General features: G+C 50.0%; 10 protein-coding genes across 10 annotated transcripts; 5 read left to right on the forward strand and 5 right to left on the reverse strand.

The window, feature by feature from the left end:
• Positions 1-1,128: 1,128 nt before the first annotated feature.
• On the reverse strand, positions 1,129-3,042 carry ASPSYDRAFT_160291 (acyclic terpene utilization AtuA family protein; the record flags this gene model as incomplete). Its single annotated transcript, XM_040842896.1, has 1 exon — positions 1,129-3,042. The coding sequence occupies one exon, from the start codon at positions 3,040-3,042 to the stop codon at positions 1,129-1,131; it is 1,914 nt and encodes a 637-aa protein (XP_040698334.1).
• Positions 3,043-3,676: 634 nt separating this feature from the next.
• Positions 3,677-5,756, reverse strand: ASPSYDRAFT_49641 (flavin-containing monooxygenase). Its single transcript, XM_040847879.1, has 7 exons — positions 5,546-5,756; positions 5,093-5,494; positions 4,712-5,040; positions 4,323-4,663; positions 4,123-4,273; positions 3,949-4,053; positions 3,677-3,887 (listed from the first exon to the last, which is right to left on the reverse strand). Exons 1-7 carry the CDS (start codon positions 5,721-5,723, stop codon positions 3,732-3,734), a joined length of 1,662 nt encoding a protein of 553 aa, XP_040698335.1. The 5' UTR covers positions 5,724-5,756; the 3' UTR covers positions 3,677-3,731.
• Positions 5,757-5,824: 68 nt separating this feature from the next.
• ASPSYDRAFT_467707 (uncharacterized protein) lies at positions 5,825-6,334 on the forward strand. Its single transcript, XM_040847309.1, has 2 exons — positions 5,825-6,064; positions 6,125-6,334. The coding sequence occupies exons 1-2, from the start codon at positions 5,904-5,906 to the stop codon at positions 6,270-6,272; spliced, it is 309 nt and encodes a 102-aa protein (XP_040698336.1). The 5' UTR covers positions 5,825-5,903; the 3' UTR covers positions 6,273-6,334.
• Positions 6,335-7,237: 903 nt separating this feature from the next.
• Positions 7,238-8,159, forward strand: ASPSYDRAFT_467713 (uncharacterized protein). Its single transcript, XM_040847310.1, has one exon. It carries the CDS (start codon positions 7,403-7,405, stop codon positions 7,916-7,918), a length of 516 nt encoding a protein of 171 aa, XP_040698337.1. The 5' UTR covers positions 7,238-7,402; the 3' UTR covers positions 7,919-8,159.
• A 120-nt stretch (positions 8,160-8,279) lies between these two features.
• On the reverse strand, positions 8,280-9,849 carry ASPSYDRAFT_49644 (FAD-binding oxidoreductase). The gene is made up of 2 exons (XM_040847880.1): positions 8,568-9,849; positions 8,280-8,522 (listed from the first exon to the last, which is right to left on the reverse strand). Exons 1-2 carry the CDS (start codon positions 9,721-9,723, stop codon positions 8,401-8,403), a joined length of 1,278 nt encoding a protein of 425 aa, XP_040698338.1. The 5' UTR covers positions 9,724-9,849; the 3' UTR covers positions 8,280-8,400.
• Positions 9,850-10,131: 282 nt separating this feature from the next.
• ASPSYDRAFT_61127 (Hsp20/alpha crystallin family protein) lies at positions 10,132-10,982 on the forward strand (the record flags this gene model as incomplete). The annotated part of the gene is made up of 2 exons (XM_040849948.1): positions 10,132-10,150; positions 10,462-10,982. 2 exons carry the CDS (start codon positions 10,132-10,134, stop codon positions 10,980-10,982), a joined length of 540 nt encoding a protein of 179 aa, XP_040698339.1.
• Positions 10,983-11,265: 283 nt separating this feature from the next.
• Positions 11,266-12,699, reverse strand: ASPSYDRAFT_35232 (uncharacterized protein; the record flags this gene model as incomplete). Its single annotated transcript, XM_040845316.1, has 4 exons — positions 11,266-11,364; positions 11,418-11,758; positions 11,816-12,128; positions 12,184-12,699. 4 exons carry the CDS (start codon positions 12,697-12,699, stop codon positions 11,266-11,268), a joined length of 1,269 nt encoding a protein of 422 aa, XP_040698340.1.
• Positions 12,700-13,406: 707 nt separating this feature from the next.
• On the forward strand, positions 13,407-14,769 carry ASPSYDRAFT_49649 (uncharacterized protein). The gene is made up of 4 exons (XM_040847881.1): positions 13,407-13,564; positions 13,620-13,692; positions 13,757-13,984; positions 14,039-14,769. The coding sequence occupies exons 1-4, from the start codon at positions 13,487-13,489 to the stop codon at positions 14,503-14,505; spliced, it is 846 nt and encodes a 281-aa protein (XP_040698341.1). The 5' UTR covers positions 13,407-13,486; the 3' UTR covers positions 14,506-14,769.
• A 436-nt stretch (positions 14,770-15,205) lies between these two features.
• Positions 15,206-17,474, forward strand: ASPSYDRAFT_93454 (uncharacterized protein; the record flags this gene model as incomplete). The annotated part of the gene is made up of 7 exons (XM_040852838.1): positions 15,206-15,538; positions 15,596-15,904; positions 15,967-16,227; positions 16,277-16,368; positions 16,422-16,817; positions 16,876-17,206; positions 17,274-17,474. The coding sequence occupies 7 exons, from the start codon at positions 15,206-15,208 to the stop codon at positions 17,472-17,474; spliced, it is 1,923 nt and encodes a 640-aa protein (XP_040698342.1).
• Positions 17,475-18,260: 786 nt separating this feature from the next.
• Positions 18,261-18,881, reverse strand: ASPSYDRAFT_93455 (uncharacterized protein; the record flags this gene model as incomplete). Its single annotated transcript, XM_040852839.1, has 1 exon — positions 18,261-18,881. The coding sequence occupies one exon, from the start codon at positions 18,879-18,881 to the stop codon at positions 18,261-18,263; it is 621 nt and encodes a 206-aa protein (XP_040698343.1).
• Between the last annotated feature and the right edge of the window lie 559 nt (positions 18,882-19,440).

The following is a 19,440-nucleotide window of genomic DNA, read 5'->3' on the forward strand; positions in this document are numbered from 1 at the left end:
ATTGAAGTCTGCCCTCTTGCTTAATCAATTCTTGCTTCGTTTTACGCGCTTTTCGTGGCATGGTGGGTAGTTGAAGTTGGTGGGTGGTTGACGCGTTTGATTTTTTGGAGTTGCACGAACCGACCGGGATGCACGAACCGACCGGGAATTACGTTATTTGCAGGCATATTAGTCACCTGTGCGCATGCATGCAGGGTCTTGAATAGCGCAAGGAACTCCTCAATTTCGGATAGAGCTAACCTATCGAAGTAGCTAGGCATCGGAAATGTATATCCAGACAGAAGGACCATACTTGGATACACGAACCTTGATAGGTAGGAAGTGAAAGTCTAAAGGACTGTCTCCTTTTATGAATGGTTCGCTGTGCTGTACTTCATTATCAGCAGACTCTTACCCCGGCTCATGTATTCCCTGTCATTCTTGTCTCGGATATAGTATGCCTAATCTGCTGTTTTTCTAATTTCGGTCTGGCTGTAACCGTTCCTTATCTACGAGAACCGGTTATCATTGTATTGGACATCCCAGTCATCAAGTCCGACTGCATCTATTGCTTTAATGTAATTTAGCGTGCATCCTGGCTATAATGTTATGACTGATCCCTCGACTTTGTTGGATTTATATTAGAAACGACACGAGTCCGCCTAAACTGTACCTCTGATGAACTGGTTCTTAAACTCGATGAAGTCTATGACTGCGTCCTGCCCGTGGTATGGAGACGTACGCACTGTCCCTGCATTCCGCTGACCTCTGCTTGGATTATCAGCTCCTTCGAGGCACCGTTGTGGACTCCGGGTAAGAGGAGTGAGTTTAGTTTTGACAAGTCGGAGACGATTACGGCAAATGTAGTTGCGGAACCAATGCAGGAACTCGTCAAAGATGGTAAACACAGTAGTAGAACAGTTTTAGAGATCACAGCCAACGGGACCAGGGTCATCCCTCAGTAGAACATCTCGCCGCCGCCAACGAATTTGGCCGCCATTAAATCGCAGGCGGATATCGATCGCAGCATGGCTACATACATTGGGTATTCATCCACACAGAAAACGAATATTTGGAAGACGGCTACCACAGTGGTATTGATGGCTATGAAGCTATGGAGTGCTAAAGAGGAAAATTGGCCATCTTGCGTCACAAGTACAACCTTGTCTGGTGAGACACCTTGCCCCTCTCCAAGAAAATGCTGGGAATCTCAACATGCTTCGCCCTGAGATATTCACAGACATTCTTTCCCAGCCCATCATATGTGCTGGTAGCACTCCAGCCCCGATCAAGATGGTCGTGGAGCAGAAAATGCACCCCGCGAATGGCGGGAATCTCGAATCGGTCGATGGACTTCCCATTGTATTCCGGGCCCAGCAATTCCTTGATCTTAGCTACCGTGAGATACGATCGTAGCCAATTCCATTCGTCGTCGCTTCGCACGAAAAACCCGACATTTGCGTCCGAGGCTTTGTCTCCAGAACGACCCAGGGCAACCCAACCCAGTGGCCCGCTGGTCGTAGGGCCGAATGAAGCTACATCAACTGGGCTCTCCGTCTCGTAGCTCCACTGCCTTGTTGCGTATGTTGTTCCATAGTCCTCGAGGCTGGCTGCAGGGGGGACTTGGATGGTTTGATCCAGCCAGGGCAGACTCACTTCGTGGGCGATCTCGGATTGGGGCATCAAAGCGACCCAGTACTCGAAGAATTCTTTGCCGGCGCTCTGTCTCAGGTCGTTCTCGATGCTGGCCCCGGGTGCACTCTGCAGGAAATTCTCCATGCACCACCGCTGGAAACCGACCATTGATCCCGCACCGAGCAACCCTTTGTCCTGTGTCTGGACCAGTATGCGAAAGTCAGCCGTTGCTACATCCTGGTTCTCTGGGTTTTCCTGACACCACCCATTGAGACTGAACTTCAGGCAGGAGAATTTGGAGATATTCCCGCCAATACTGTGGCGGATCTGCCTCTCGGTCCAGGCAGCTTTCTCCTTGAGGTCCAGACCACACATGTAAAAGTGAAACTCGGCCTGATAGCCACCGCGAGCCGTGATACCGACCTTGGTCGTTGTTGGCGGTGGGGATCCCTTGACTCCGGTGACCAGGACTTTGTCTTTGGCAAGCTGCCGCATCTCGATCCCTTCAAGAAGCGCCACCACGTCCGAGCCATAATACCGGGGGCCCTGGATCTCATACAAGAGCTGTGATGTCGCCGTGCCAACTGACATTTGTCCGCCGGTGTCGGGCTCTTTCTCCAATGTGAAGGTCCCGTCGTTGTTTATCGTCGCAATCGGGAACCCGACATTCTCACAACCATCGAAGAGATCTTTAAAGCCGCTGTAATATCCACCGCAAACGTAGCTCGAGCACTCAATCAGGTGTCCGGCGACCAATGACCCTGCAATTTCGTCAAAGTCTCTGTTGCGGTCCCAGCCATGCCACCACATCGACGCCCCGACTACAGGCGCCGCGTCGGAGACTCTTCCACAGATCACAATATCAGCGCCCTTGCGAAAGGCTTCCGCGATGCCAGCACCACCAAGGTAGCACTGTGCAGCGATGGGCTTGAATGGCCAGTCTTCCAAATTCCCGCCAAAACAGATGTTCTCGAACTTCTCGCCCTGTTCCATCAGTCGCCCAACGACATCCATTACCTCGTCCCCTTGGACCCAGGCGACCTTGAGATCCAGCCTCTGCTCTTTAATGGCAGCGATGACGAGTCCGGCAAGTTTGTCTGGCCCACTGGCACCCGCATTCACAGCCACTTTGATACGACGCTGCTGCAGGTACGGCAAGGCTGGAGTAAACGTGCCCATGAAAGATGGATCGAACGTCGTAACAGGGCTAGCAACACCGACACCAGGGCTTTTCAACTGCGCTCGGTCGGCTTTCTCCGCGCCATGCCACTGCATTGTCATTTCGCTCATCCAATCGCCTATGATAACATCGACATCGTTGTCCTTGGCAAGGGACAAGATGCTTCGCTGTCGATCTGTAAATCCGCCGCTGGCACCGCCGATGCGGATCGCCCTTTTGGGCGCAGATGGGGTGTGAATGGACTCCATTTTGTTTCTTTCTTGGTATGCTTCCGACGTCCATGATGTGGGAGCTACCCTTGCCCTTTTATGCATGCTTTATGCTCGAAGGACCCATTGTCTGTGATTCGTTGATTTAGTCCCCCGGTTATCGCTGGTTAAAGACAGGATGTCTACTTCCGCGCCGAGGATCCCCCACCCTGGTTGTCATTCTCGACCACCCTTACTAGCTTAGAAGTAATGGGTAAATGCGCGTAGTGCCTGGGTTTATTTGGAACTGCATCGATTTAGATTACAGTATGGCGCTGACACTTACGACGTCACAGCACACTATGGTATTTGTGTTTATGTGTGCTTGAGAGACGGTAAATATACTGTGGAGACTTATATAGCCACGGCCATGAAAGCACCAGCGGACTTGATCATGAAGACAATTTTCCGTCCAAATTAAATCCATAGCGTGTATTCCATGCAGCAAATCCCGGAATTAATAGTGGGTATTCATAATTCTGCACGCAACCCTACTTTCAGCCGCATTACTGCAAGGTCTGTCATTACGCGGGGCATTTGAAACCCGCAATTGTCTTTATGCAGCGTGTTAAACGCTGTGGCTCAGCTGAGTCGCTAAGTCCGGCGGAGATGCTAAGGCAATACAAAGTAAACAGAGGTGGTATATTCTAAATGGTGCTTTGAGTTGCTAGGACCATTCAATGCCAGCTTTAGTATCCAACCCTCTTCCTTAATTCACCTACAATACCACGAATAAAAGCAAGCCCGCGATTACTGATTCTCTTCTTGTAAATCCCGGCCCAAACAACCAATAAAATAATCAACAACAACCGTTTCCGGCCAGTTGTTGTCGGTTTTTGAGCCCACTGCGCTTGCTCGTTAGCACATTCTCATTGCTGTATATAAACCAGAGGGTAAAGAACTCACTTTGATATTCCAGTCCTTCCAAACAGGGAACAGACATCTATACCAGAAATGTACCTGGGTCCAGGGGTATGCCGTTGCGTTCCACTTTTTGTCGTTGACGTACCACTGTAATCAGGACACTATTAGAGATATACTTCCTGAACTAGGGCGTGGAAAGAAATATATCGTTCTTACCGAGTTACAACCCCCAGAATGCCAAACAGTATTCTGACAAGCGGCCTGGATCTGCCTGATGTAGTCATCTTCCGCACTGAGCTTCGGCTCGACCGAGACAGCAGATCCATCTAGAACAGGCTTGAGAACACGAAGTGCATAGTTCACGGTGCTATATCCTCAAGTTAGCTATGCTTAAATATGGTAAGCTACAGGCATACTTCTCAGTCGCCATAATAGCAGACGTATGACCGGTTATAGTGTTCGGCCCCAGTAAAAGGAAGAAATTCGGAAACCCGTTCATGGAGGTTGTATTATATGCTCCCGGGCCGTCATTGCGTCCCCAGTGCTCCTCGACGGTTTTGTTATTTCGGCCGTATACTTGCATCCCTGGGAGGAATGTATTAGTATTGAAGCCCGTTGCGAGGACGATCACGTCTGCTTCGATGAGTCCATTTGAGGTCTGAAGTCCTTCGGGGACGATTTCGAGAATCTTCGCGTCGGTCAGGAGCATTTTCTCGTTGTGTAAGGAGTCGAGGTAGTTGCAGTCGAAGATTCGGCGCTGGCCTGTTAGCGAGGAACACATGCAACAAGGCAGGCCTGTCATTACCTTGCAGCCGACTTCAAAGTCCGGAATGAGAATGTCGTGGTATTTCGCTGGGGCCGTCCTCCGCATATAAGATTCGATTTCGCCGCGCCTCTTCTGCCGATATTGTGCAGCTGACTTGGTCATTGGGAACAGCTGCCAGTCTGCTTCGGCACCCTGGTATATGGCAAAACGGTGGAGACGTAATAGAAGAGGGATATGGCGGAATGCCCAAATCATCCATGGAGGGTATGTGAAGTTCCCCCGATCAACGACCCAGTGCTGGCTGCGGATGATTTGCGTGACTGATGCGCTGGGTTCCATTATGGCGGGCACAATCTGAGCAGCGGTACCTGGATAACGTTATTATTTGGCCTATGTAAAGCGGTCATAATGTGAACGCACATCCATTGCCAATGACAACGACCTTCTTCCCCTCCAAGCTAACATCATGGTTCCACCGCGCAGAGTGAAAGTGGGATCCTTTAAAGGTCGACGCCCCTGGAATATCGCAAGGACGAGGCTCAACCAGTATACCCGTTGCGCCGAAAAGAATCTGGCACTCGTGGTAGGAGATTTCATCGGTATCAACATTCCGCAGAACCATCAGCCACCGCGAGGCGTCTTCCCTCCAGAAACACTCCTTTACCTCTGTTCGGAATGTCATTTTCTCACGCAGCCCATACCGGTCTGCCACGGCACGCTGGTACGCTTGGATCTCCTGGTTCGAAGGCATCAACTTGGTCCATTCCGGGTTTGGCGCAAAGGAGTAGCTGTATAGCGCACTGGGTACATCGCATGCGCATCCTGGATGGGTATAAGCTTAGCACAGTAAGCTCGATAGGGGTTAATGCGTACCAGGGTAGGAGCTGATATGCCATGTCCCTCCGCAATCGCTATGGCGCTCGAAGAAGCGGATATCGTCCATTTGGTACCATCGTTTCAGCGTGGCGCCGAGTGCAATCCCGCTGATACCCGCGCCGACGCAGGCGATCTGGCTGTAGGAGGGGATATTTCTGCTGTTTTCCTGCATCATGGTTCGTGGGTTACAAGTTAACATTGAAGGTAGAAGGTAGACGAGCCTAGATCATAAGGGAAGGAAAGCTTCCCCGCACACCAAGCGTGGTATGATGGCGGCGCGTACCGAGGTTCGAGGCGGGGAATGAATCCTTTGCCACTTTGAAAGCTGTCTTGATCTTCATGAATCCAGCCAATAATGGGATTCCTGGATGGAGCTTTGGCCATTGCTGTTGTAGTGCTGCGATGCGGCGATGCCTCTGCTACCCCTGCTGATCCATCTCAACACCAACATTGTCGCCGAGCGAAATCACTTAGGTCTCTTAAGATCACTGAAAATAGATTATATCGTCTCTTAAGGTAGGTAAAAGGTTTGCGGTCTTCCGTCGGTCACTAACTCATATGATGATCTGTTACAAGGGTTGCATTGCCTTGCCCTTACGGCCGCCGGGCTCTATCTTCCAACGAGACAAAGCCGAGCCTGCACGCAATCGCACTGCGGTCTACGTGTAATTTTTTAGCTGGTGATTGGTGTCTAGGACACCCGAGCGAAACACAATGGCTTTGAAGCTCCAAGGTGTGGATGTCTACCGTGGCAGCTACTTTCGCGAAGCTCTTGAGGAGAGCTGTCCCGGCCGAGTCACCGGACTCTATGACACTCTGGCAGCAATTTGCAATTCCAAATAGTCTCTTACCAGACTTCGCGCACACACAGCCCGGTTGTCGGAACCCAATTCAGCAAAGCCCGACACTGAGCCCTACAAGGGAAGCCCACACGGATTGGACGGATGAGGCGGATGGCTCCGAGATACTCTGCGCTAGGACCACCTTCTGCAGCCATCTAGGCCTGGAAAAGACGGACCAGAGCATTGTGCACCAGCTAGATGCGACGGCCGCCAAATTCAAGGTCTGTGGTTGCGTCACCACCGCTATTTGAAGCGCCAGTACATGTTAAACAAGATACAGATTCACATGGGATGGGTGTGCGACCCGTGAATTAGTTAACCATAATAGAAATCTAGAGTCTGTCATATTGCCAGTGGCAAGAAAAGGCTATAAGCTCATCATGACTTTCAGACAGGGCGCTGGGCCTAGACTCCGAGCCGCTGCCAACGCTCTAGGAACCATGGTAGAGCACTCGGCTGCCAGCTGCACCAACGGTCTAGTGACCGGATATTTCAAGCTTCTATGTGTCACTGGCTACGTTTGTTCAGGATCGCCGCTTATAACAGATTATCGCTGCCCCCTTGCTGTGGGTTTGAGTGGGAAAACACTCACAATGGCAAACACAGCAGCTCTTCCCTTGTCTCCTCCCTTGTCTCCACCCATGACATTCAGAAATAAGAAACGTCGCCTACAGTGGGATATGGGAGAGTACCAAGATTCCATGGCTTCCGAGTCGTGCGTTCCCCTGCTCTCAGAAGCAGACAGTCAGGGGATGATGATCTCCTGCGGCAATCCGGCCTTCCCAGGCTTCCTAGGGTTTGAAGGTGCACTACTGAACGGCGAATTGCAGTTACAGAATGTATGTATGCAGCATTGACACAGACCAGAACTCAACACCAAAAACTGACTTATCTATCTATCCAGGATCTAACCGGAGTCTTCCCCCTAACATCAAACGGCGAGGGCCCCTTTGACCTGGTGGACACTGGTATTCCTTACCCCGGAGGCATCAACGCACCCGTAGCACCAGAGATGAACATAAACCCCGACCAAGACCAGTTCTTCCCAAACCGAAACACAGAAGAATCAACACTGGCCAGCGCACAAAGGAGGCAAATGGGGTTCCACTTTCAAAGCACTCGCCGCACCACCGCCGCCGCTGCCGGACAGCAGCAGTCGGGCTTGAATCCAAACAACCAGGACAACCAAAACAAACAGTACAAGCGCCGCAAGTCCCACAATCTCGTGGAACGGCGGTACCGGGTGAATCTGAATGGGAAGTTCCGCAAGCTCGAGGAGGTTGTGCTGCAGGGCACTGCTTCGCCCTGTGCCTCGTCACCTTGTTCGCCCCAGCAAACCCCGTCTCCGAGGATGCCGTCTACGCCTCAAAAGTCAAGGTCCAAGGCTCGTATTCTGGATGGTGCGTTGACTTATATTGCGGACTTGGAGAACGAGGTTAGTGCGTTGAAGCAGAGGCTGGCCGTGTCAACAGCCGGGCTGGCAGAGGTGAAAAGCTGCGTTGATGGACCGGAAATCAAAGTTGAATAATTTGGAGTGCCTTGCGACGCGCTAGGTACTGGGCTGTCTAATGTTGAATCAATTGTATCAGCTCGAGGACTTGCTTTACAGGTGAAGTATGAAATATGAAAATCCCTCGTCCGTTAGGAAAGATCGTGAAAGATATCCATGTTTGAGAATTATATCTATTGTTTATTGTGAAATACTTCCGGTATTCCATAAGTTAAGATATAAGCTCCAGACTGTTCAATAAAGACCGAAGAGAGACAGGAAGTTTGTGCAGTGCTCTTTCGGCGATATTTGTTACGACAACAAGCCTATCAAACTGTTAACCAGACCAGGCAACAAGAGGAGCTTGCCGGTACTTAGAAGCTGATAGAACAGTATGTCTCGTTAAATTAGTGTGACTATTCGACGAATCCAATAAGTAAATGTAATCCGAAGTAGCTTCAATTTAGTCAAGTAAGCTGGGCTAACAGCATCTCCATACAGCTGTAGAATGTCTCTTCTACTCAATATGGCTTCAGCAGGTTATGCCACTTGCGAAAGAAATTATTCTGGTCATATATCCTTTTTAGCTCCTGCAAACGAGGCAGGTTTGTTCCAAAAAGCGACCCTGAACTGAAGTCGTGCCCTGGAACCAGTAAGTGATATGCAGTTATCAAAGTGCCAAACTTACCAGAGTAATTAGGATACGACACCGCATGTTCACCTCGGTTGAACTGATGTTGTGAATATTGAATCTTGGCAATAATAGCTCGTCTATATTGGTCCATGGCTGCATCACGTTCAGGGCTCTGCCAGCACAGCAGCAGGCCAACATTATAGAAGCGACCCCGGTTAGCACAGGCCGTGGCCGTAACAGGTACACTGATAACCTTCGAGTAAGGCAGAAGCTCGAACGCCAGCACACTCGCAACTGCTTCCGGGTACGCCGCCATGATCTGGTCAAAGGCGGACCAGAGCTCGTGGGCAAGTTTCTTGTCCAGCGGAAAGGTGATATTGGTTCCTCCCATCGCCTTTCGTCCTGCTGGTATTGGCTCTATATTGCCCAGACGATTCAACTGCGTGTATGAAGTCATCCCAGCCGCCCCGAGCGTAGAATGTAATGACAGAAGAGGAGCAAAGAACGCAGTGGCCTCTCCCTTCGGCCCATCGTAAAAGACCAGTGTCATAACCAAAGCCTCTTCCACTGGTGAAGGCGCCCGGAACCCAAAGAAAAGTCCACTGCGCTCGTTTTGCTGTTCGTCAAACCAGTTCGCGAACTCTACGACTTTGTCCAGTTTATCAGGGGTGAAGTACAGCAGGCCACCAAAGATATCCCTGCGCATATCGTATGCCTTGAAGACCATCTCAGTCACAACGCCGAACGCTTGGCCCGCGCCGCGAATAGCCCAGAAAAGATCTGGATGCGTGTCTTGAGATGCTTCCAGAATGCGGCCGTCGGCCAACACGATGGTCGCACTGATGAGGTTATCGACTATCAATCCGTGCTGCCCTGTAAGCCATCCATACCCGCCACCCAAGGTCGATCCGCCAACGCCAGTTTGACTTGCGGTTGCTCCGACCACGGCGAGTCCATGAGGAGCAGTGGCGGTATTAACATCGTCCCAGATGGCGCCCCCTTGGACACGCACGGTCCGAGATTCGGTATCCACCGAGACATTTCGCATTTTACATAGACTGATCACGATGCCGCCACGGGTTGCAGACTCGCTGCTCGTGGAATGTCCACCTGCTTTTACAACGAACTCGATGTGATGACTGCGCGCAAAGGTTACGGTTTTGGAGACCTCTTCGGTTGATGTGACGTTGACAATTGCTCCCTGCAGCATAACTCAGTTATGCGTGTGGACCCAGGAGTCTGAGAGTAGACAAACATACAGCCTCCTTCTCACATGTTTCGGACCATGATTTGAGGTTCTCATGGTATTTTTCCGATCCAGGATATGATATCTCTGCGCCAGACCCTTCGAGCTCCCGCCTGAGCTCTAAAGCCAGACTATGCTCCATAAACCGCATATTGAATAATACTGAAGCTCTGGACAAGACGTGATATTCTGCCTAGGTGCACATCAACTTATACCAGTAATTATGCGATCACCGAAGAGTAAAGTTAAATGACGAGATACAGGAAGGGATCATAACATTATATGCACTGGGACCCGCGCACTCATTACTAGGTCAAGGTACCCAAAACCATGGGATAGCCTCCACCGTGCAATGGACAACGTGATGACAGCATGGCCCAAGTAATACAGTGTCAACTACTCAGTTGTCTGCTGTTTTAACAAGGCTGATTATAATAATGCATTGTGGTTAGGATGTGGCTGTGGTTGTGTGACTGGTCTTGTGACCTCGCCCCAGACGGCGAACAGTATCCCCATTGTCAACCTCCCTCATCTTTTATTATTTCACATGGTAATTATCTAGGCAGGGCACTGTCATGACATCATATATAATTTCGCAAATATATGTCCGCCGTCAAGCAACAGTGGTGGTGTGATAAATACTGCACATCTTCCCCGTCAAGACAGCTCTCTAACCCTAACAAATGCTGAAACTCGTACAAGCAAGACTATCTCCACGCAACTATCTTGCGTATCGGAACCTTCCTATCGCTCTGTCACTTCCCTCCAAATCAAGAGCCATGTCACTGATGCACCGACGTCCCGGTGGCGGATTCCTCTCCTTCATGCGTGCCCTCGACGACTTCGATAACTCCCTGGCCAGCCGCTCCCTCGACAACCAATTCATGACCCACTACCCCCGATTCGACATCCGTGAAACAAGTGACGGATACCGTCTGGATGGCGAGCTGCCCGGGGTGGAGAAGAAGGACATCGATATCGAGTTCCCCGACCAGACCACGCTGAACATCAAAGGCCACACCGAGAAGTCAACCTCTACGGAGGGCGATGAGGGATCTTGGTGGTGCATGGAACGGTCTACTGGGGACTTTAGACGGTCCTTTAGCTTTCCTTCTCCGGTTGATCAGGACCATGTGGAGGCGACCCTGAAGAACGGTGTTCTCTCTATCAATGTGCCAAAGGCTCAGGCCGCGACCACGGGAAAACGTATTGATGTCAAGTAGTTTGCTGCAGTATTTCCGGCTTCTTTGTGTGACCGAAAGTGCTATTTTGCATGTTTAGTATCCCATGATAGCTGTGTACATTTTTAATGTTCGGACTTGGAGCTTTTGTATGGACATAACATACAGAACCCTACCCTTCAGTAATGGCACAATTTCCAGAGTGGACTTCATATGGAACTCTCGATTTACTAACAGTATTCTATGGTCCCAACCTTCCGGGATTGTTACACCATATCCTCGTCCGCCGCGTGATTCAATTCTTTATTATTGATCCAATTCCCGTTCATCTATCTTCTTGTCCAGTCCCATCCGGGCATTCTGTAGTGGGCCCGGTCTTGTGTCCTAACTCATGTCGCCTGCAATGCTCACGGCGGGTGAAACTCTATGGCAAAGAACGCTTAGTTAGTTCAATGGGATGGGGAACACTTAACACACCTTTTTGCATCCAGGGAATCCGCACGAATGCACACGCTTACTCTTCTCGGCCAACGAGGGTGCATTGGGGATATTGCCCGTGTTTTGGTCGAGCTCCACCGGCCCTCGTTTATTCTGCTGCTCGAGCAGCATTTGCTGCATCTGGTAATCCTGCGCCCGATTCCTGAAATCTCGCTCCTGCGCTTCTTTTGCATCTCTCACCGCAGCATAAAGAGGATATCCATCCGCCAGATTATGATGGTTATGATTGATATTCATGTTGTGTAGCAGCCGACTTTGGCCACTACCATCATTATTGGATACTTCGATGCTACTGACGATAGCTAAAGCTGCTAATAGAACTATTACCGTGCAGTGTTAGCCGTTTAATTAACGCACAAAATGGGTTGGTTACGTACGCGAGCCAGCACAGATGACAAAAGAGGCTATGGTAAATGCTGTTTGTGCATCGTCCATGACAACAGTCAAGGCAATCCCTATCGCTGTTGACAAAGCCAGCAATATAGAAACTGCAATCAAGATTCTGAGGGCACTCCAACCCTCCACAAATTCTAATGCGAACCGACGGTGCGGTTGGCGGAGATTGAAGACCCATTGAATCCACTGGCCATCCGAGTGCAGCTTTTCAGGGTGCCTGTACGCGAATAACATATCCTGCTTGACGTATTCAGGAAGAAAAACTGGCACGGGACGATAATCATATGGGCTGAACTGTCAGTCTGCATTAGAAGGTAAAGCCCAGTAATACGATGAAAAGCAAACTCACTGATGCCAGTCGAATCTCTCTCAGGGTCTTGAAAGAAAACATACTTCTCCATGTACCATACATCTTCCGCTCGTATATGTTCTTTATTCTTTCAAATAATTGCTCGTCAGTCTGAATCAGTCCGTTGCTGCTAGCTATCAAGCTCTCAAAACGATCCTGTCCTCCGCATCGACTTTTATCGATCACCTGGACCTGATGCTTCTGCAATGCACCGTTCCTGTGACAGATCAGATTAATGGAACACGTAGGCTTCCAGACATCAAACGGTATCCCAAATCTGTCTTCGTCGCGTGTCAGACGTGGTGGCATAGAGGAGAGATCTACCCCCGGTCCGCCAGCATCCAAAGGAAAAGAAACAGGCACATCAAAGTTCGCTTCTGGCGGAAAAGGAGGCATGCTAGAATCCACGAATGCAGGTGGGTGACGCTGTATCCGCTCTGCTCTTCTTTTGTGTCTGTCCTCAATGCCATGTCCTTGACTCCAGTGCCGTCGTTCGTCAGATTCGTCGATATTCATGGTGCCAGGGGGCGGTACTTTCGCGAAACGTCGGCTTGTAAAAAAAGGCACAATTATGCCTCTTATATTTTTCAAATATCAAAGAGAGCTAGAATACAGTCTTGTCTCCCCTGGGTAATTAGATTTTATCAGCGCGAGAAAGATTACTTGGGGGGCACTGCCACAGCTCAGGCCCCATCAGATCAAGCCCCCACAGCTCAGCCCCGAGACACTAGCCATGTACTACCGGCCAGGCTAGAAGAGGCGTGCGACTAGATGCTCTACTTATGCCGTGTACTCCGTGGCCTGTGTGCGAGAAGTACAAGTTCACGTATGACAACTACACCAGCCTGTGGAACGTCCTCGACTACGAAGCCTTGGATAAAATGTACTTTGCACAGAAATCCTAATTTAGGATAGTTTCAATATATACCTCTTCTCTACTAGTGATAATCATAAAATATACCTGGTAAGCGGGTCTATCAATAATTTCCTAGGAGGCTTCAGTACTGAGTCCGAACTTAGTTGAGTAATGCGTCCGATAACCTGTTTAAAGCAATGCAGGACCCGACTACAGTGGTGATTACAACCTTCTGCCCTGGTGACCAGGAGCTACGCCATACTGACTGGAGAAACGAGCTGCCCCGCATTTCCAAACAATCCCACTGGGAAGCTGGTGCATCATGATGGATCTCGGCTGGAGCACTACCGAGTGAGCCGAAGACCGACCGATGGCGACCTTGCACTTAACTGTCAATCACCCCACGACAGTTGTGCCGATAGAACAGTATCTGCATCGAAAGTCGCCATGTCCAACCCAGGTGCGACCCGCCTGAGGCAACTCGCGCTGGTCGTCTCTGATCTTGCCGCCGCGGAGAGAATTCTCGTACGCATATTCAGCCAACGCTATCACGCCCACAAAAAAGCTGACAAGACAGCAGAATACAGTCCTGGGGACTGAGGTTGTTTTTCGAGACCCTGGGGTGGCGCACTGGGGATTAAACAACTTTCTAGGCATGCATCGCAGCTACGGTTTCTTTTCCACCCGTTCAACTCTGCTAACGGTGTACTACTGAAGTTGCGCTCGGTGGTGATATAATCGAAGTCGTCTCCCCATTTCGAGACGACACGACCGCAGGCAGGTTACTCGCCAAACGCGGCGACGGGGGCTACATGATCATTATGCAGACACTCGACGCCGCCGCCCGGAGACAATACATCGAGTCCTGTGGTCTGGCCAAGGTCATATACAGCTACTCTAAAGCTGATGTTGACTGCGTTCAATATCACCCTAAAGGGATCCCGGGTTCGCCTTCCATTCCATTCCAGTCTTAAACTTTTCCTCTAACTTTTTGACTAGGCGGTATGATGCCTGAGCTAGATTCCCACAGGCCGTCCGCCGAGAATCCAGACCCGTTAGGATCTCCATTCAGCCCATGGCATGCGTGCGGTTCTGAATATGGGAGCTACGCCGCCGCCATGGCTCGGTCGTCGCATTTCCGGCTTTTACGAGTTACTACTCGGCTTGCCTCGGGCGACAAGGATACCGAGAAGGCTGCTCGGAAGTGGGAACACATATTCGGAGTGACAAGAGATGGAAGCGAGCTACACTTCACAAACGCACAGATCAGGTTCTTTGGCGGCGTAGACAGTGTGACAGATGGGTTGGAGTCTATCACGATTGGGGTGCAGGGGAAAGACATATATGACCGCATCCATAGGATTGCTCGTGAGCAAGGCGTCGATAGAGATGGGCATCTATTCATGCTCGGTGTCAAGTGGCACTTCGTCCTACTGGACAGCAGAAGGGTAAAGAGTGTAATTTGAAGTGGCGGAGTCAGACTTATCGTCTGCCCCAGGAACGAAGAAGTTGCTTTGGGTATGCACGGATTGGATAAAGAATGGCTTGACGAAGTAATAGACGTCTGAATAAGGGCAGCGGGCTGATGCTGTATTCGCCGTAGTTACGACTACCAATACAATACACCTTCCCATTGCAGTATTTCACGCTGCCTAGACCTTAACGCGACATTATATATTGTGCCTCACACCCAAGGTCTTGAACCGAATCCCAGATCTCCCGCAATCCCAGATGTTTCGACGCACACCATATACACAACCCAAAATGTTCATCTCTTTCCCTCCCGTTGCCTCAAATTAATTCGGGTCCGTCAGCGGCGCTGGGCTATTGCCATGGTCGCAAGTCGTCGCATTACAGTCCAATCCGGTTGGCCACATGGTGAAGAGATCGGTGGAGTGATCGGTGGTCCCCATCATCGTTTCCACTTCCGTCGTCTGCCAGCTGACAGACAATTTTAATTCTGATTATTAGCCGTTGATTGGTTGGTCAAAACGAATGACACTGGTTTTGCTGGGTCTCCCAAGGTCTAGCCAGTTATTTCCCTGGAACTGCTTACATCCTGTCTAGGATCTAGTCTATAAATGAATTGGCCGGTTCCGTACCAGAGCCTTGTTCTTTCGCTTCGTAGTTCATAGTATACTATCTCTAGTTAAAATTCACAGTGCAATGTCTCAACCAACCTACGCCATCGAAGGTACTCAGCTGCCAGAAGGACGAGCAGATCCGCCAGCTCGACAGGAGGTCACGTCCTGGATCAACAACCCGGACAATGCGCGTCAGGTCTCCCTGTTCATGAGAGCTCTTACCGAGTTTCAGCGTCTATCTCCAACCGAGGATCCGCTTTCCTATTATCGAGTTGCAGGCATTCACGGCAACCCAGACGTAAGCTGGGATGGGGTTGCGAACCCTCCAGGAACGACTGGTCGTTCCTCTTGGTGGTGTGCACATAACAAGGAGACTTTTGCCAGCTGGCATCGCCCGTATCTCGTGCTGTTCGAGGTTTGTAACAGGCTCAGGGCCTTGAATTAACAAATAATGATTAGATTGTATCCACAGCAACGAATATACGCTTTAATGGTAGCGACTATTGCAAAGAACGTCCCCAACGATAGTCAGAAACCCTGGGAAGACGCTGCTCGGGAATGGCGTCTGCCCTACTGGGACTGGGCTTTAACCCAGCCATATATCAATGACCTCGGGGTTCCAGAAGTGTTTACGAAGGACCGAATTGACGTCGTGGACTTTGCTGGCAATACCCCTCCCACCATGGAGAATATCGCCAATCCACTCGCAAAATTCTCCAATCCTACTGGAACGGCGATGGGCGATCAGTCAATGGGCGATTTCGCGCTTACGGGGGAGCCGGTTCGTAGAACCTCTGACTTGAACTCAACCTGAGGAGTACATACATGGCTGATGAGCAGTAGTGGAGCAATGCTATTGCAACCAGCAGGCATGGTATTGACCGCGCAGATGTCACAGCTTCGTGGGTCGGTGGGGTGAACAATTGGACCAAGTCCAACGAGGCTATACAAGGAGGCAATGGAGTAACCTCAATCCCAGACCAGATTTACAGATTGTTTGCGACCGATTTGAGTTCTTGGGAATCCTTTTCGTCCACCAAGTCCCAGCCGCCTCCAAGAGCGATTGACTTTATGTCTCTGGAGGCTATTCACAATAATATCCATGTCAGTGCCACCGCACAACACTCTTACTATCCTGGCTGACGCACAGTAGGGGTACACTGGCGGTAGAGATCCTGGAATGATCGGGCACATGGGTGATACTTCTGTTGCCGCCTTCGACCCAATATTTTGGTTCCACCATTGGTAACTGCCTGTTCTTTGCATTTTAAAAAATTATCTGGACTGAGATCGTTTAGCAATGTCGACCACCTTGCAGCGACATTCCAGACACTCCACCCGGATATGTGGTATGACGCCACAACCGACCTGGCGTCAACAAAGCTCGAACCTTTCCACCGCGATACAAAAGCCACATCATGGACAGCCGATGCAACCAGAGACTGGAAAGCAAATCTCAGGTACACGTATGACGATTTAGAAGCGCCACACCCGCCACGGGCATTTGCTGCTTTCCGGCGCCTCGCAGCCAGGACCATTGGGCGTTCACGGACAGGAGCAGATAACCAACCTGATCTCTCGCTTATCAGACGGAGAATCAATGAGAAGTATGGGACTGTCCAAAGACAGATCATGAATTCCCCTGATATCCTCGGAAAGGAGAATGACTACGTGATCAATATCATCTACGACCGGTAATCCTCCTCCTCCTCCTCCTCCATCCCATGCAGGTAAGCTGATTATACTGCGCAGGTATGCTTTAGACGGCGCACCATACTATATTCACTTCTTCCTCGGTGACCCACCACCCGACAGAGATGCGTTCACGCACACAGACAGCTATGTCGGCAGTATGTATACATTCAGCAGTAAGCTAGAGAATAGCACAAACGCCACACGGTGCGGGAATTGCCTCGACCAGAGGTCAGAGGGCATCCTATCTACCTCCCAGGTACCGCTTACAGAAGCCATACTGCGTTCCGTTAAACACCCCGGTATACCGGATCTACACACTATGGAACCAGATGAAGTGGAGACCTATTTGCAGACCCATTTGGTCTGGCGAGCCAATGTTGCAATTCAGGTAAGCAAGTATCGTTAGCGTATCCTCTGCTGAATATTCGGTGGTTAATATACATGGTCCCTGAAAGGAGCCTGGCGGCGCCGCACGATCAACCATGATCGATATGTCACTCCTTCCCAAGACCAAGATCTTTGCAATGAGGGGAAGAGTCCATTATCCAGAGAGTGACTCCGAGTTATCGACCTATAGCAATTACACTGTAATGTGGAGAGCTACGTCGGATAAACCAGGTGGCGCTGTTGAGTCTGATGCGCAGCCGGTTTCTTGAAATTGAATCTATATTTGCCTCGTGCTTTGATATTACTCCTTTTATTCCTTTTTCTACTGGGTGTTTTGTTTTCCTATGCCGTTATCAAATGTTTTCGCGGATATTGTTGAATTTTATTGTCCAACTTCAGTAACTATATAATAGCTATTATATTAGTAACCACTAACTGATTAACTGCTACTCTATTAATCCCTGAATATCTCTAATAACTAACTATTAAGGATCCTAAATATTATGATCCTTTATAATGTAGTTGAGGCCTTAGATATTCCTATTCAGGAAGGATCTACTAGATAAACTATATAATAGCCTAATTAAAAGAGGTTATAGTAGAAGACTACTACTAATAGAAGTTCTATATAAGACCCCTAGATCTTCTAGTTCCTGTAGATCCTAAAGTAATTTATTCTGTCTTTATCTAAGCTATCTGATTAGCCAAACCAGAGTCCTTTGTCAAGTGTTGCTAGTCCTTGGCATCTCCTGGTGCCTCTCACAGCTGTAGAAATTGAAGTCCGCCTGATAATCTATATGAGCATGCACGTAGGGGCCACGACAAGCACAATGCAACATGCCATATTGTTCTGCATGGACTGACTGCCAATATGGCCTAAGAGTGACTCGGGATGCATCTTGAAAAAGACATCATGGGAGAGTTTAGGAGCATGACACTCCAATACCGGCAGACCACCTTCAGTCATCCAGTTAAATATAAATATACTACCTATCTCACCACATACATAACGAACTAGTAGTAGGAAATTATCAACTAACGCATGGTTTCTCCTATCAAAGCATACCAAGAAGACCAGCCGCCAGAACCGGTGCGGCCGTCACCATCGCCTGCATAGGCCCTGCAAATCCAGCACCTCCCTCCGGCGTTTCAGTCGCCTCGGGCTCGTTGAACTTCTCCACGCCTCCGGTAACCTCAAGTGCAGCATACGTCGACACACTCGCCCATGAGGTCTCGGTACTGTAGCTGGTGGAAGTCTCCGCGCCGTCTGAAGAGCCAGAGTAGCTCATGCTGTACGTGCAGGTCGCGCTGAGGGTGTAGTTCTGGTAGGCGCAGTTGTAGTCAAGCGTCGCCGTGACAGGTGGATTCCGGTTGAAGGCCGTGTACTCGGCGTACCAGCTGAAAGACGAGATGCCCTGGGTCATGGTCCAGGGGTCCTTGATGGAGCAGGATTCCGTGGCGGCCCCCTCGAGGCAGGAGATGGCAAGGACGGTTTCCACGGCGTTTACATCGACGACGGAGGCGGCGACAGAGGTGTAGAAGGGAATTGTAGGGGCGGATTCATCGTCGTTGGTGTTTTCCCATTTTCCACCGCCGAAGAAGCCGACTGTTGTTGTGGCGTCATCGGCGGCAGCAGCGAGGGCCGTGAAGGCGAGGGTCAGAAGTGCAGCGCGCATTGTCTGGACTTTGTGACAGGTCTTTAATCAGGATTGAAGAAAAGAGGGTTGCAATTTTTTTTTGTGTCTGGGAGAACAGAACCCCGGGGGTTTGATGGTTTTTATCTCCACCGGTAGGGAACGATGGGTCAGACCGTCAGAGGCGAACTTACCTCGATTGCACGGGTCGATATTGCAATGAAACATGGCCTATTGAAAGGCTTGAGTTCCCAACAGCCCACCGGTAGCGTGGTCTCGACTCTGCTAGCCTGTGAGCTTGTGATGTTAGCGGTTAGCCTCACCTAGGCACCAAGCCCATAGTGCGGCTCTAAGCGCCGTGCAACCTCAGATTCTCCATTAGCCTCTCCGCAATTGGTGGAACTGCGCTTTTTATCTCGAAAAATAGTCAAGCGAGATTAAAACAAAGACTTTTGAGTCATCAAAAATGATTAACGTAATTCCCGGTCGGTTCGTGCATCCCGGTCGGTTCGTGCAACTCCAAAAAATCAAACGCGTCAACCACCCACCAACTTCAACTACCCACCATGCCACGAAAAGCGCGTAAAACGAAGCAAGAATT

Source organism: Aspergillus sydowii (genome assembly GCF_001890705.1).
Source record: "Aspergillus sydowii CBS 593.65 unplaced genomic scaffold ASPSYscaffold_13, whole genome shotgun sequence".
Lineage (NCBI taxonomy): Eukaryota > Fungi > Ascomycota > Eurotiomycetes > Eurotiales > Aspergillaceae > Aspergillus > Aspergillus sydowii.

Coding starts and splice junctions, on each gene's coding strand:
- ASPSYDRAFT_49641 (XM_040847879.1), bottom strand. CDS start 5,723: ATGATGCAGGAAAACAGCAGAAATATCCCCTCCTACAGCCAGATCGCC. Junction 5,495..5,545: donor GCATATCAGCTCCTACCCTG/GTACGCATTAAC, acceptor ATACCCATCCAG/GATGCGCATGCGATGTACCC. Junction 5,041..5,092: donor CGTTGTCATTGGCAATGGAT/GTGCGTTCACAT, acceptor AACGTTATCCAG/GTACCGCTGCTCAGATTGTG.
- ASPSYDRAFT_49644 (XM_040847880.1), bottom strand. CDS start 9,723: ATGCTGCAGGGAGCAATTGTCAACGTCACATCAACCGAAGAGGTCTCC. Junction 8,523..8,567: donor GTCGTATCCTAATTACTCTG/GTAAGTTTGGCA, acceptor TACTGGTTCCAG/GGCACGACTTCAGTTCAGGG.
- ASPSYDRAFT_467713 (XM_040847310.1), top strand. CDS start 7,403: ATGAACATAAACCCCGACCAAGACCAGTTCTTCCCAAACCGAAACACA.
- ASPSYDRAFT_467707 (XM_040847309.1), top strand. CDS start 5,904: ATGGGATTCCTGGATGGAGCTTTGGCCATTGCTGTTGTAGTGCTGCGA. Junction 6,065..6,124: donor AGATTATATCGTCTCTTAAG/GTAGGTAAAAGG, acceptor ATCTGTTACAAG/GGTTGCATTGCCTTGCCCTT.
- ASPSYDRAFT_49649 (XM_040847881.1), top strand. CDS start 13,487: ATGTCCAACCCAGGTGCGACCCGCCTGAGGCAACTCGCGCTGGTCGTC. Junction 13,565..13,619: donor CCGCCGCGGAGAGAATTCTC/GTACGCATATTC, acceptor ACAAGACAGCAG/AATACAGTCCTGGGGACTGA. Junction 13,693..13,756: donor GGGATTAAACAACTTTCTAG/GCATGCATCGCA, acceptor GTACTACTGAAG/TTGCGCTCGGTGGTGATATA.